The sequence below is a fragment of the Phacochoerus africanus genome, chromosome 4 (assembly GCF_016906955.1).
Source record: "Phacochoerus africanus isolate WHEZ1 chromosome 4, ROS_Pafr_v1, whole genome shotgun sequence".
Classification (NCBI taxonomy): Eukaryota; Metazoa; Chordata; class Mammalia; order Artiodactyla; family Suidae; genus Phacochoerus; species Phacochoerus africanus.
The window spans coordinates 119,411,563-119,425,946 of record NC_062547.1 but is presented as its reverse complement, the minus strand read 5'-3'; the positions used below and the strand labels follow the sequence as shown (position 1 = coordinate 119,425,946).

The 14,384-nt window shown below is 36.0% G+C and overlaps 1 protein-coding gene across 2 annotated transcripts in view; it reads left to right on the top strand.

Moving 5' to 3' along the window:
• Positions 1 to 14,384, top strand: part of PGGT1B (protein geranylgeranyltransferase type I subunit beta) — a 50,849-nt gene that overhangs the window by 18,395 nt on the left and 18,070 nt on the right. For both annotated transcript variants that reach the window (XR_007134568.1, XM_047778444.1), the window contains exons 3-6: positions 351 to 418; positions 1,123 to 1,274; positions 2,809 to 2,941; positions 14,123 to 14,168. Coding sequence is in view for 1 of the 2 variants with exons in the window: in XM_047778444.1 (XP_047634400.1) it covers positions 351 to 418; positions 1,123 to 1,274; positions 2,809 to 2,941; positions 14,123 to 14,168 (399 nt within the window). In the remaining variant the exon portion in view is untranslated. The remainder of the gene's footprint in view (positions 1 to 350; positions 419 to 1,122; positions 1,275 to 2,808; positions 2,942 to 14,122; positions 14,169 to 14,384) is intronic.

The following is a 14,384-nucleotide window of genomic DNA, read 5'->3' as shown; positions in this document are numbered from 1 at the left end:
GACAAATACCATATGATATCACTTATAACTGGAATCTAATATCCAGCACAAAGGAACATCTCCACAGAAAAGAAAATCATGGACTTGGAGAAGAGACTTGTGGCTGCCTGATGGGAGGGGGAGGGAGTGGGAGGGATCGGGAGCTTGGGCTTATCAGACACAACTTAGAATAGATTTACAAGGAGATCCTGCTGAATAGCATTGAGAACTTTGTCTAGATACTCATGTTGCAACAGAAGAAAGGCTGGGGGAAAAATGTAATTGTAATGTATACATGTAAGGATAACCTGACCCCCTTGCTGTACAGTGGGGGAAAAAAAAAAAAAAAAGTACATATTTTTGTTTTCTAGGATCAAACCTAAATCGTTGTGGTTTCCGAGGCTCTTCATACCTGGGTATTCCATTCAATCCATCAAAGGTTGGTTCTATTAGGGTTGGGAAGAAGGCCAAAGAGGGTGGAGAAATTTTAGTGAGAAAGAAAACTGTGAAAGTATATAGAAAAAAGCAAGATTCCAAGTTTCAGTGTAGCTGAGGACTGTCTAATAATGTATATTCTGAACTGGAACTTGCGGAATTTTATCTCTAGAGAATTTTTCAATATTATTATCTTGATGAGCTCTTTGCATTTTTAAAAATTTGCTATTCTGAGTACCAGTATTAGTAGAGACTCAAATAATTGACCCGTATATGAGAGAAGAATAAGATTTTTCTATTTTATAGTGTTGTAGTATTTTTAAATGGTGATTACTACTGTGGTGTTTAATTTGAATTTGTACAGCATAAAAGAATGATTTCTACATGCTTCTCTGGCTTTATAATGCTTAAATTATTAGTGATATGTTGGTCAGATATGAAGTTGAAATAATTTGATTTGAATATCAGATGTACTTCCATAAAAGTTTGAAGATAAATGTTAAAATTATGTGGCCTGGAAAGTATATAATCATACTTATGTTGAGACAAATGTAAAGTTGAGTTTTGTTTTTCTCTATCAGGTGTCTATACAAGTAGTACAAGCAATATTTAATTTTATTATTTATTGAAACCTCGTGTCAAATTACATAATGAAGTAAGATTTCACTTCATTTTTTCTAATTAACATTATATTAATTTTGAATCTAGAATCCTGGAACAGCTCATCCTTATGATAGTGGCCACATAGCAATGACCTACACTGGCCTTTCATGCCTAGTTATTCTTGGAGATGACCTAAGCCGAGTAAATAAAGAAGCTTGCTTAGCAGGCTTGAGAGCCCTTCAACTAGAAGACGGGAGGTATGGGTCGTTCTTTGTTACTTGCCCCCCCTTTTTTCTTTCTAAGAAAAATTTTTTGAAACTAAAAATGGATATAATACTGTATTAGAACTATAGAGTTTATTATAATAAATTCTTATTAGAATCACCTAAAGGTCTCTGTATACATATGGTTTGAGTGCCTTAGCAATCAAATATTTTTTATGTGGATGAAAATAAAAGTAATCTCAATAGCAAAACTTTTCTATTCCTATTGTCATTTCATTGTTTTTAAGAAAGGAGATAATATATCCATAAATAAATGATTAAATAGCTTCGGGATTAGGATATACTTTAATTTACTTTCTGGGTAAAAAGTATTTTGAAGCAGACATCATTTTATGCTTTAAGACATAGTGAGGTAGAGGAAGAAAGGGATGAACACTGAATATTATATTGTATTTTAGCGTAGGTAGTTTCCATGACACTTTTAAAGGACAGAAAAAGAAATTAATGAGTTCATTAATATTTGATGGTTTGAGTGTTGTGTTTAATGAAAAAAGAATCTTCCTAGAGTTTTAAAAGGAGACTTTTTTTGGAGTTCCTCTCATGGCTCAGTGGGAACAAATCTGACTAGCATCCATGAGGACACAGATTTGATCCCTGGCTTTGCTTGGTGGGTTAGGATCTGGCATTGCTGTGAGCTGTGGTGTAGGGTGCAGATGCGGTTCAGATTCCATGTTGCTGTGGCTCTGGTCTAGGCCAGCAGATAGAGCTCCAATTTGACTCCTAGCCTGGCACCCTCCTTATGCAGCCCTAGAAAGACAAAAAAAATAAAATGAAACATTTTTTAAGTCCAGGAAGTGATAAAGCAATGATGATTCTGTCTAAAGGAAAGACTTTGCAAACAAATCCTGCTATGTTGTTATAGCTGTACTCTATCAATTACTGTTGTCTCTATTTTCCTATAAGTATTTTAAAAATATGGCTCTCGATGCAGGGAAAAATTAATTGAAATATGTAAGATGAATTGACTTTAGTTGGAAATAACTGTTAAACTAAATATTTACCTCAGCCAGTACATGCGACTAATATTTCAGTATTTCATTATAGTTTTTGGTTACTACCATCTTATTCTTATTTATAAATAAAAGAATAAATATGAAACAAACTGTTATGCTCTTTTCTAAAACTAATTAAGTAGATGAAAATCAAATTAAAACAATGTAATCAATTAATTAATGGTTATCTGTATTTACATCGAGAAGAAATTTCACATAAGCAAAACTTTGGGTTTGAGCATTTCTTACTAACCAGTAGGAGCCAGGTTTTACCTGGTAATTTTTCTGCCATTAATTTTCTGCCATTAATAACCCACTGAGCCACAACGGGAACTCCCAATAGATCTATTCTTTATTGATTAATGGAAGTAGTAAATTGTTTTTGAATCCATACCTAGTGATAGATTTTTTTTCTAGTGAGTGAAGATATGAATTAGGTGATTATAATCAAACTGACTACAAAAAAAAAATTATAGTACAGTGTTAATAGTAAATCGCATGGTTATTATTTTCAGTTTTTGTGCAGTACCAGAAGGCAGTGAAAATGATATGCGATTCGTATACTGTGCTTCTTGTATTTGCTATATGCTCAACAACTGGTCTGGCATGGATATGAAAAAAGCTATCAGCTATATTAGAAGGAGTATGGTGAGTTATGTTGATAAATTGACTCTTTGTTTTACATTGTTATTGCTGATATATGGGCGCTGAGGCATGCTTCATCTCTTCCAGCAAGAATTTGGGTAGTAAGTTTGCTTTCTGGGTACATTATATATCAGAATAGCCACATAAAAATAATCTTCTAAGACAGATTGACTTTTTAGCCATTAAATTATAATTGTAATCCTATTGTATCCAAAGAAACAACGTCTTTATCAGAAAGACATAGATCAGCCTTAGAATAAAAAAATAGTAAAATCTTGGAGTTCCCATCATAGCTCAGTGGTTAACGAATCCGACTAAGAACCATGAGGTTGTGGGTTTGATCTCTGGCCTTGCTCAGTGGGTTAAGAATCCGGCGTTGCTGTGAGCTGTGGTGTAGGTTGCAGACGCGGCTCTGATCCCGCGTTGCTGTGGCTCTGGCATAGGCCGGTGGCTGCAGCTCCGATTAGACCCTTGGCCTGGGAACCTCCATATGCCGCAGGTGTGGCCCAAGAAAATACAAAAAAAAGACAAAAAAAGAAAAATAGTAAAATCTTAAAGGTAAAGTTGATGGCCTGTCCTTCTAAGGGGTCATTGGGGAGTCACAGCCAAACATAAGGGAAAATTATGGTTCCCTTGATGAGTTTATTCCTATATTGAGTGTGAGGTATGAGTTACTTAAGCCATTTTGACTAGCAGGATTGACTAGACTGACAATAGATTTTTGGATCACTTGATTTCTTAATACTTTTATGTGGTTTTTTTTAACCTAGGATTTATTTTAAAGAGAATATCAAGTGGAAGTGTTATTCTTTCACACAATACAATGTAATCTTTTTATCAACAGGTTTATCAAGTAAGGAAAACTTAGTCTCCAAGACTTAAACTCTCCTAGAATGATCCTTTACTCTACTTTTTATTTTTTTTTTTACTTACTCAATGATTTTATTATATTTATAGTTGTACAGTAATCATCACAACCAAATTTTGTATTATTTCCTTCCCAAATGCCCAGTGCATCCCCCAGGCAAGCTGTCTCATTTGGAAGCCATAAATTTTTCAAAGTTTGTGAGTCAGTATCTTTTCTGCAAAGAAGTTCAGTCTGTCCTTTTTTTGGATTCCACGTGTAAGTAATAGCATATGATGTTGGTGTCTCACTGACTGACCTCACTTGGCATGATAATTTCTAGGTCCATCCATGTTCTTGAAAATGCCGTTATTTTTTTTAATGGCTGAGTAATATTCCATTGTGTACATGTTCCACAGCTTCTGTATCCACTCCTCTGTCAGTAAACATTCAGATTGTTTCCATGTCTTGGCTGTTGTAAATAGTGCTGCAATGAACATTGGAGTTACGTGTATCTTTTTGAGTCATGGTTTTCCCTGGATAGATGCTCAGGAGTAGGATTGCTGGATCAAGTGGTCGTTCTATTTTTAGTTTTCTGAGGAATCTCCATACTGTTTCCCACAGTGTTTGCACTAATTTACATTCCCACCAATAGTGTAATAGGGTTCCTTTTTCTCCACACCATCTCCAGCACTTACTGTTTGTAGACTTTTGGATGATGGCCATTCTGGCTGGTGTAAGCTGGTACCTCAGAGTGGTTTTGATTTGCATTTCTCTAATGATGAGTGATGTTGGACATCGTTTCATGTCGTTTTTGGCCATCTCTATGTCTTCTTTGGAGAATTGTCTGTTTAGATTTTCTGCCCATTTTTTGATGGGGTTGTTTGCTTTTTTGGTATTGAGCTACAGAAGGTGTTTATAAATTTTGAGATTATTGGCAAGAGTTGGTGTTCCAGTTGGGGGTAGTGTATGTGCCCTGAACGAGGGTCTACTTTTCAGGTCGACTCTACCTCTTGGGTCTAAGTTAATGTATATGATAGTAAGGACTTTGTGGTGTCCTTCCCATCTGAGAGTCGCTTTCCAAAACCTCAGGTAGACTAAAGTCCAGATGATTGGACAGGCTCTGAAGAGTTCTGACTGCCCTTGGATTCTGCAGAGGCTGACGTCTTAGCCCAAAGGCAAGGGATTGAATACTGCGCTTGCAGTGATTTTGCAGATCACACTTGGATGGTGTTTGGCCTCTGGAGAGCTGAGCAGGTAGTTGTGAATAGAGAGTGCAACCAAGTGGTTCCCTCTGTGCCCACTTTGTGAAGGGTTTTTATCAGAAATGGGGGTTGGATTTTGTCAAAGGCTTTTTCTGTGTCTGTTGAGAGGATCATATGGTTTTTATTCTTCAGTTTGTTAACATGGTGTATCACATTGATTGATATGTGAATATTGAAGAATCCTTGCATCCCAGGAATAAATCCCATTTGATCATGATCTACAATCCTTTTAATGTATTGTTGGATTTGGTTTGCTAGTATTTTGTTGAGGATTTTTGCCTCTGTGTTCATCAGTGAAATTGGCCTATAATTTTCTTTTTTTGTGACACCTCTGTCTGGTTTTAGTATCAGGGTAATGGTGGCTTCATAGAATGAGTTTGGAAGTGTTCCTTCCTCTGCGGTTTTTTGGAATAGTTTCAGAAGGATAGGAGTTAGCTCTTCTCTAAATGTTTGAAGAATTCACCTCTGAAGGCATCTGTTCCTGGACTTTTGTTTGTTGGAAGTTTTTTAATCACAGTTTCAATTTCAGTTCTTGTGATGGGTCCATCTTTTCTATTTCATCTTGGTTTAGTCTTGGAAGATTGTACTTTCCAAACAATGTGTCCATTTCTTCTAGGTTGTCCATTTTATTGGCATATAGTTGCATATAGTAGTCTCTTAGGATCCTTTGTATTTCTGTGATGTCCATTGTTACTTCTCCTTTTTCATTTCTATTTATTGTTTGAGGTCTTCCTCTCTTTTTGCTTGATAAGTCTGGCTAAGGGTTTTTCAATATTGTTGATCTTTTCAGAGAACCAGCTTTTAGTTTCATTAATCTTTTCTAGGTTTTCTTTGTTTCTATTTCATTGATTTCTGCTCTGATCTTTATGATTTCTTTCCTCCTGCTAACTTGAGGTCTTTTCTGTTTTTCTTTCTGTAGCTGCTTTAGATGTAAAATAGCTTCTTTATTTGAGCTTTTTCTTGTTTCCTGAGGTGGGTTTGTATTGCTATAAACTTTCTTCTTAGAATGGCTTTTGCTGCATCCCATAGGTTTTGGAGTGTTGTATCTTTGTTGTCATTTGTTTCTAGGAATTTTTTAATTCCTCTTTGATTTCTTCGGTGATCCATTGGTTGTTTAGTAGCATGTTGTTTAGTCTCCACGTGTTTGTGGTTTTTTTCCCCAGTTTTTTTCTTGTTGTTGATTCCCAGTCACATAGCATTGTGGTTTGAAAAGATGCTTGATATGATTTCAAGTTTCTGAAAGTTGCTGAGGCTTGATTTGTGGCCCAGAATGTGATCAATCCTAGAGAATGTTCCATGTGCACTTGAGAAGAATGTATACTCTGCTGCTTTTGGATGGAATGTCCTATATATATCTATTAAGTCCATCTGGTCTAATGCTTCATTTAGGGCCTATGTTTCCTTGTTGATTTTCTGTCTGGATCATCTGTCCATTGCTTTAAGTGGGGTGTTAAATTCCCTACTATTACTGTGTTATTGTCAGTTTCTTTTTTTTTTTTTTTCTTTTCCCACTGTACAGCAAGGGGATCAAGTTATCCTTACATGTATACATTACAATTACATTTTTTCCCCCACCCTTTGTTCTGTTGCAACATGAGTATCCAGACAAAGTTCTCAATGCTACTCAGCAGGATCTCCTTGTAAATCTGTTCTAAGTTGTGTCTGATAAGCCCAAGCTCCCGATCCCTCCCACTCCCTCCCTCCCCCTCCCATCAGGCAGCCACAAGTCTCTTCTCCAAGTCCATGATTTTCTTTTCTGTGGAGATGTTCATTTGTGCTGGATATTAGATTCCAGTTATAAGTGATATCACATGGTATTTGTCTTTGTCTTTCTGGCTCATTTCACTCAGTATGAGATTCTCTAGTTCCATCCATGTTGCTTCAAATGGCATTATGTCATTCTTTTTTATGGCTGAGTAGTATTCCATTGTGTATATATACCACATCTTCCTAATCCAATCATCTCTTGATGGAAGTTTCTCCTTTTAAGGGTGTTAGTAGTTGCTTTATATATTGAGGTGATCCTATGTTGGATGCATATATATTTACAGTTGTTATACCTTCTTTTTGGGTTGATCCTTTGATCATCATGTAATGTCCTTCTTTGTCTCTTATAATATTGTTTATTTTAAGGTCTGTTTTATCTGAGTATTGCTACTCCACCATTCTTTTGCATGGAATATTTTCTTGTATCCTCTCACTTTTGATTTGTATGTGTCCCTAGAAGTAAAGTGGGTTTCTTGAGGACAGCATATATATGGATCTGGTTTTTGCATCCATTCAGCCAGCCTATGTCTTTTGGTTGGGGTATTTAGTCCATTAACATTTAAGGTAATTATTGATAATTTACAGCAAACATTGAGCAAAGATATACAAGATGTAAAACTTAAGCAAGCAGGGATGCAAAATACAGTAACTGAAATGAAAAATTCATTAGAAGCAACCAACAGCAGAATACAGAAGGCAGAAGAATGAATAAGTAAGGTGGATGACGGACTAGTGGAAATCACTGATGTGGAACAGAATGGAGAAAAAAGATTGAAAAGAAATAAAAACAATCTCAGAGAACTCTGAGTCATGTTAAATGCACCAACATCCATATTATAGGGGTGCCAGAAGGAGAAGAGAGAGAGAAAGGGACAGAAAAAATATTTGAAGAGATAATAGCTGAAAACTTCCCTGACATGGGAGAGGAACCACTCACTCAAATCCAAGAGGCACCACGAGTACCATCTAAAATAAACCCAAGAAGGAACACCCAGAGACACATATTAATCAAACTGTCCAAAATTAAAGAGAAAATACTGAAAGCTGGTAGGGAAAAGAAACAAATAACGTACAGGAGAACCCTGATGAGGTTATAAGCAGATTTTTTAGCAGAAACTCTGCAGGCCTGAAGGGAGTGGCACAACATACTTAAAGTGATGAAAGGAAAAAACCTCCAGCCAAGATTACTTTACCCAGCAAGGCACTCATTCAGATTTGAAGAAGAAATCAAAAGCTTTACAGACAAGCAAAAGCTAGTAGAATTCAGCACCACTAAACCAGCTTTACAGCAAATACTAAAGAAACTTCTCTAGGCAGAAAAGAAAAGGCCACAACTAGAAACAAAAATCCCACAAATGACAAGGCTGGCCAGTAAAGGCACATATACAGTAAAAGTAGGAAATCACCCATGCACAAATATGCCACCAAAATCAGAAATCATGAGGAGGGTACAAATGCAGGACACTGGAGATGCACTTGCAATTAAGAGACCAACAACTTAATCTTGTATATATAGAGATTCCTGTATCAAAATTTCAGGGTAACTGCAAACCAAAAAATCTATAGTTGATGAACATACAAATAAGAAAAATCAACTCAAATACAACGCTAAAGATAGTCATCTTGGGAGTTCCTGTCATGGTGCACTGGTTAATGAATCTGACTAGGAACCATGAGGTTGTGGGTTCACTGGCCTTGCTCAGTGGGTTAAGGATCCAGCGTTGCCGTGAGCTGTGGTGTAGGTTGCAGACGTGGCTTGGATTCCATGTTGCTGTAGCTGTGGTGTTGGCTGGCAGATGTATCTCTGATTAGATCCCTAGCCTGGGAACCTCCATGTGCCACGGTCGCGGCCCAAGAAAAGGCAAAAAGACCAAAAAAAAAAAAAAAGGATAGTCATCAAACCATGAGAGGAGAGAACAAGAGAGGAAAGGGGAAAAAAGAGCAACAAAAACAAATCCAAAACAGTTAATAAAATGGCAATAAGAACATACAGTAATTACCTTAAATGCTCAATAATTACCTTAAATAATAATATAGTACTAATAATACAAATATTAATAATAAATATAACAATAAAATTAGTAATAGATTTTATAATAAGAATTAATAAATATAATAATAAAATAATAATATAATGCTTCAATAATTATCTTAAATGCTCTACTTTTTAATCTCTCATGTAAAACCAGAGAAATAGAAGTGCCGCTTCCCAGGTTTATTTTATTTACTCTGTAAATATGAAATGTTCATGTTTATAGATTAGGATATTAATTCAGCTTCCACTAGCCCTTATTTGAAAACAAAAATTAAGTTCTTAAAGAAATTGAATTTTTGATTGAATGTTGTGGATGTGTATCAGATTTTGTAGAATCTATTACAGCACAAAATTTTCAAAATCTGTGAAGGCAGAAAGACCAAACCTTTAAAGGAATTCTAAGAGGAAAGGAGATTTATGTTATAGGCAAAGGAATACTGTAGAAATAATACTGTGTTCGTCTCAGTGCATTGTATTTGGAGGTACAACACATTTGTTTGCCCTGTTATTGGTGATCTTAATTCTGAGTACTTGATTATGTTGATGTATGACAGATTTTTCCCTTTGTAATTGTTTAGTATCTTGTGGTGAGATTTTTAGAGACTGTGTAAATATCCTGTCCCTCATCAAAGTTTTATATACTGGTATTAATATGCATTGATGATTCTCCAGCTCTATCATTCATTCCATAGTTATCAATTAAAATTCTTCTGTTAGAGGAGTTCCCAGGGTGGCGCAGTGGTTGATGAATCCGACTAGGAACCATGAGGTTGCAGGTTCAATCCCTGGCCTCGCTCAGTGGGCTAAGGATCCGGCATTGCCGTGAGCTGTGGTGTAGGTCACAGACACAGCTCAGATCCTGAGTTGCTGTGGCTCTAGTGTAGGCTGGTGACTACGATCCCGATTGGACCCCTAGCCTGGGAACCTCCATATGCTGCGGGAGCGGCTCTAGAAAAGGCAAAAAGACCAAAAAAAAAAAAAAATTCTTCTGTTAGAAAAAAAACTGTTCCTTCACCTTTACTTATTTAATTTCAATATGGACTTTAAATTCTTGTTTTATTCAGTGGATTATTATCTGTGGCTGTTATTTATTTTGATGATGTCCCAGATTGAGCCACTGACAACCCCTGCATTCAGGCTCTTGTGCCCTTTTGCTGTGTCCCCTTCATTCTTTGAGCACGTCCTTGCTTTTTGGCACAAGATATTCCACGAGATATTCATATTTTAGTTTCCCAGCTCTAGCTCTGAAATCAGTCATTTCTTCAAGGAGTTCTGGTTCTTCTTATTGGAAGGTGGTGTTTGAAAATGATTTGGGCATAGGATGTGCTTATTGGTACTGGGATATCATTGCTTCTAGCCCCTCTCTCAGCTGACAGAGCTAGGAAATGTATTTATGTATATACAGACATCCTCCTTATACACATACACAACTCTGTATCTATTTCCCTATCTATTTATCAAAAATGTGAGTACCTCACATTTTAACCTAACACCACAAGGTTCATTTTAATTTTCCTCTTTTCATTTATGATTCCTTTCTCTGACAGTGACAGACCTGGCTCCTGTTAACCAGAATTCATTGGTTCTTTTGTTTAGAGCCTGAGGGAATATAGTCAAAATGTTAAATTTAAAAAACACTTGGGTTTCTTTTATTCCCTCCATGACCACCCTCATCCCCCCACCTTTAGTATATTTGTTATTTATGTGAAATAAAGTTGTTTATTTCTCTTTGGATTCCCTTTTCAGATCCCCCCTAACTTTGTTGATTTTATTTATTACTTAATATATGAAATATTAACTTATTTCTAAAAGTCACAACAATACAAAAAATTGTATTTAGAGATGTGTAACTCACAGGGCTGCTTCTTCCTTCTATCTCCACACCCTTCCCAACTCCCATGTTTACTGCCTGTTCCTGTTCACTCTGTAGGTAAATGCTCTCAGTGGTTTTTGATTAGTCCTTCCTATACTTCTTTTTCATGAACAGATTTGTATATTTTTATTTTTCCTTTCTTATGCAAAATAGTACTTTTTTGCAGTTTGCTTTTTTCACTTAACAACATAGCTTCAAAACCATTCTATATTATGTATTAAGTCATAGAGATTTTCCTCATTCTCTTTTTTTTTTACAATTTTGTAGTACTCCATTGTGTGCACATGTCATAGTTTTTCAGCTATTCTGTATATGGGGTTATTTTCCAAACATGAATGGTGTTGAAATAAATAACCTTCTGCATATGTGCTTATGTCTTGTTGGGAATATATCTTCAGAATTAATTCCTAGCTGTAGAATTGCTTGAACAAAATGTAAATGCTTAGATAATTTTATTAGTGTCCATTTTCTCTCCAGAAAGTATGGACCAGTTTGTATTCCCACCAGTGTATAAGAGTGCCTGTGTTGACATGGTCTCACCTATAGAATGTACTGTAACATTATTTTTATTTTTATCAATCTGGTAGGTGAAAAATGATATCTCAGGGTGTTTTTAATTTGCATTTATTTTATTAGGAGTGAGAGTGACCATTTTCTTTAGGACTAGACAAAACAAGGCCACCAGCCAAATTTAGCCAGCAATCCCTGGTTTGCTGATTCCTACTTGTAGTCCATTATTTTGCCTTTTGCTTTGGGTATTCTAGTTTTGCGTATTTTCTTTCTTTGCTTAGCTTTCATTTCGTTCACTTTCTCTTGACCATTGTTACTTCTTTGTCTCATATTTATTATCTTGGTGGTTTTTAGCCTTTCTTCATTGTCCCATGTTGTCTTTTCCTGAAATCATTTAACTCTCCTTCTTTCTTCCTACTGTTAATCCTTTTAATTTTTTAATTTTTGATTTTGTTTTCATATTCTCAAATGCTTATTTGAGGGTATGTAATTGAGTTTAGGGTGCTGTATTCCAGTTTTTCTTTATCATCATTTTTTGGAGATGAAGGCAGATTCTCATATACTGGGATGTTTTCATTCAGATTGCTGTGTTTTCACCTCAGAGTCACTTTGTATAAATTTGTCTTTTTCTGTTTAGTCGTTAGTGGATCTTTTTTTTTTTCCTTACAGGAATTCCTAGTTTAGGTGTGCCCTCTTTTCAGTGCAGGGAAATAAAGTGTGATCTCTTTAATGAATGTCTTTTTGTTTGTTTATTTAGTGATGGGGGAAGGATTGTGAGTTGTATGATTTTCTGGTAGAAGAGAGGTTCTTTTTTGGTTTCTGGGTCTTTAAATTTTGCTCTTTTTATTTTCCCTTATCTGAACTTCAAAGGACCTTTCTCCCTTCCTTTTTAACTGTCTGCACAGAGTTAGGCCCTTTGGATGCTGCCACCTTGACTTGGACACTCTCATAAGTCCCTTCCTCAGTACAGGCAGTCCTTGCTTTGCATGGTAGCTCCAGACTCTAATGATGGTCATGCAGGCTGAAATGATGCAAAGTGATCTTAATCATCAGTGGGAAAAATTACCATTGTTCTGTGACCTTTATAATTATTTTCCAAAACATTAAAAACTTACTGTTAGTTATAAATATATAGAGAAGTTTTAATGGTAAAACCAATATTTATTAGTATACTGTCATTTAAAACATCAGCATTATTGGAGTTCCTGTCATTGCTCAGTGGTTAACAAACCCTACTAGCATCCATGATGACATGAGTTCAATCCCTGACCTCACACAGTGGGCTAAGGATCTGGCATTGCCGTGAGCTGTGGTGTAGGTCACAGACATGGTTCGGATTCCATGTTGCTGGGGCTCTGGCGTAGGCCGGCGGCTACAGCTCCGATTGGACTCCTAGCCTGGGAACCTCCATATGCTGCAGATGCAGCCCTAAAGAGACAAAAATACAGAAAATAAAATAAAACATTTGCATTATCGAAAATTAATAAATTTTTCTTTATAAAAATTTTTTCAAGAGTAGTTTGAAAATGCTCTTTGCCTTCTTATTGGTAACTTATGATATGGACCAAGCATGTTTTCTGTCTTGGTAAATAATACTACTCCTCAGAGTCAGTTTTTGCCAGCGTCACTTGTCTTTTACATCTTCATCCTTTTCATTCCAACCACTTTCCTCATTCATGTAGATATTTTGCCTTTACTTAATTTTTCTTAGTTCATATCTAGTCTCAGACAGCCAATACTGTCATGATAGCTGTTTTTTCTATTATTCTCTTTAATTTTACTTGCAGTGTTACTCCTTTTCATTTCTTTACTGCACTTTCATCTTTGGTATTCCTTTTTTGTTTATCCCTTTTTGTAAAACATCATCTCAGTTTACCACTAAAAGACAAAGAGACGGCACAACCACACACCTTGATATCTATGTGTGACTGAATAACATGTGCAGTGACCAGTTAGTAACTGACTTCGAAAAAAAAGGTGATGTGATTGGTCACTGTGATACACACCTGTTATTTATGCAGTAGTTAGTGGACTGAGGAGCTAGCAACAAGTTTGTACTTTGTGCAATTGCTCACAGTTAATATACTGTTATTACAAAAATTTGAATCATTGTGTTACTTAAGTAAGCCATGATACCTGGACTTTGTGTATATTGGAGCTGTGCAAAGGAAAGAGTGCCTATATTTTACACTTGGGGTGGACTTTTCCTTTGAGCCAATAACTTTAGATAATTTCAGACCTGCCATTAGCTCCCCTCCTCTCTCTTCCTCATGATTTTTCATAGATTGCCCTTGCTCTCTGCAAAAGTGTATGAAGAGTGTGAGAGACGGCTTGCTGGGATTTGCTGTTTCTTTTTCTTTAGACAGGTAATTTGAAGCTTGAGCATGTCTTCTAGGCTCCAGTTTTGTATAGTTGTGTTGATCTTATCCTGTTTTGATGTCATGGGACATGTGGGGAGATTCAAATTGAGGCAGGCACTATTATTCTCAGCTACCCAAAAGCCTCACAGTAGATTTGTGTTGTGTTTATAATGTTTATCAGTATAATATCCTTACATTTTCCTTAAACTCATATATTCTTGCAACTATGAAAGGAATATGGGTTGGGGCTTTTTACTGGGTAGAAATTAAATATGTAGATGTCATTCTTTGAACAGTGTATTCTCAGCATGTGCCTAGTCTGTATATTACTAGGCATACTGATTTGGCTTGATGAAGAAAACAAGATCAGATACTTGAAAGCACCTAGATTGACTTCATTGTGAAAAGAGTACATATTTTGAAAGATATAAAGGAGAAATAAAATTAGATTGAGACAAAAATTAGCATAATTACAACTTATTATTTATTATTATTTCCCTATTAAACTGAGTTATCTTTTTCTCTTTCAGTCCTATGACAATGGGTTGGCACAGGGAGCTGGACTTGAATCTCATGGTAAGGCATCTTAAAGTAAATGGCCATGTAGTTTGTTTTGTTCCTTTAAATTAATGTCATGGTGTCTTCACCACATAGGACCTCAGAAGTTTGTCTCAACCCTTGACGCAGCCTGATTATCTTCTTTCCCACTTCTCTGTTGATACTGTTGTGCTACCCTGAGCCTCTGCTAGGTTGGTAATCATTTAGAAATTATCCAGACCAGAATGTTCAAAC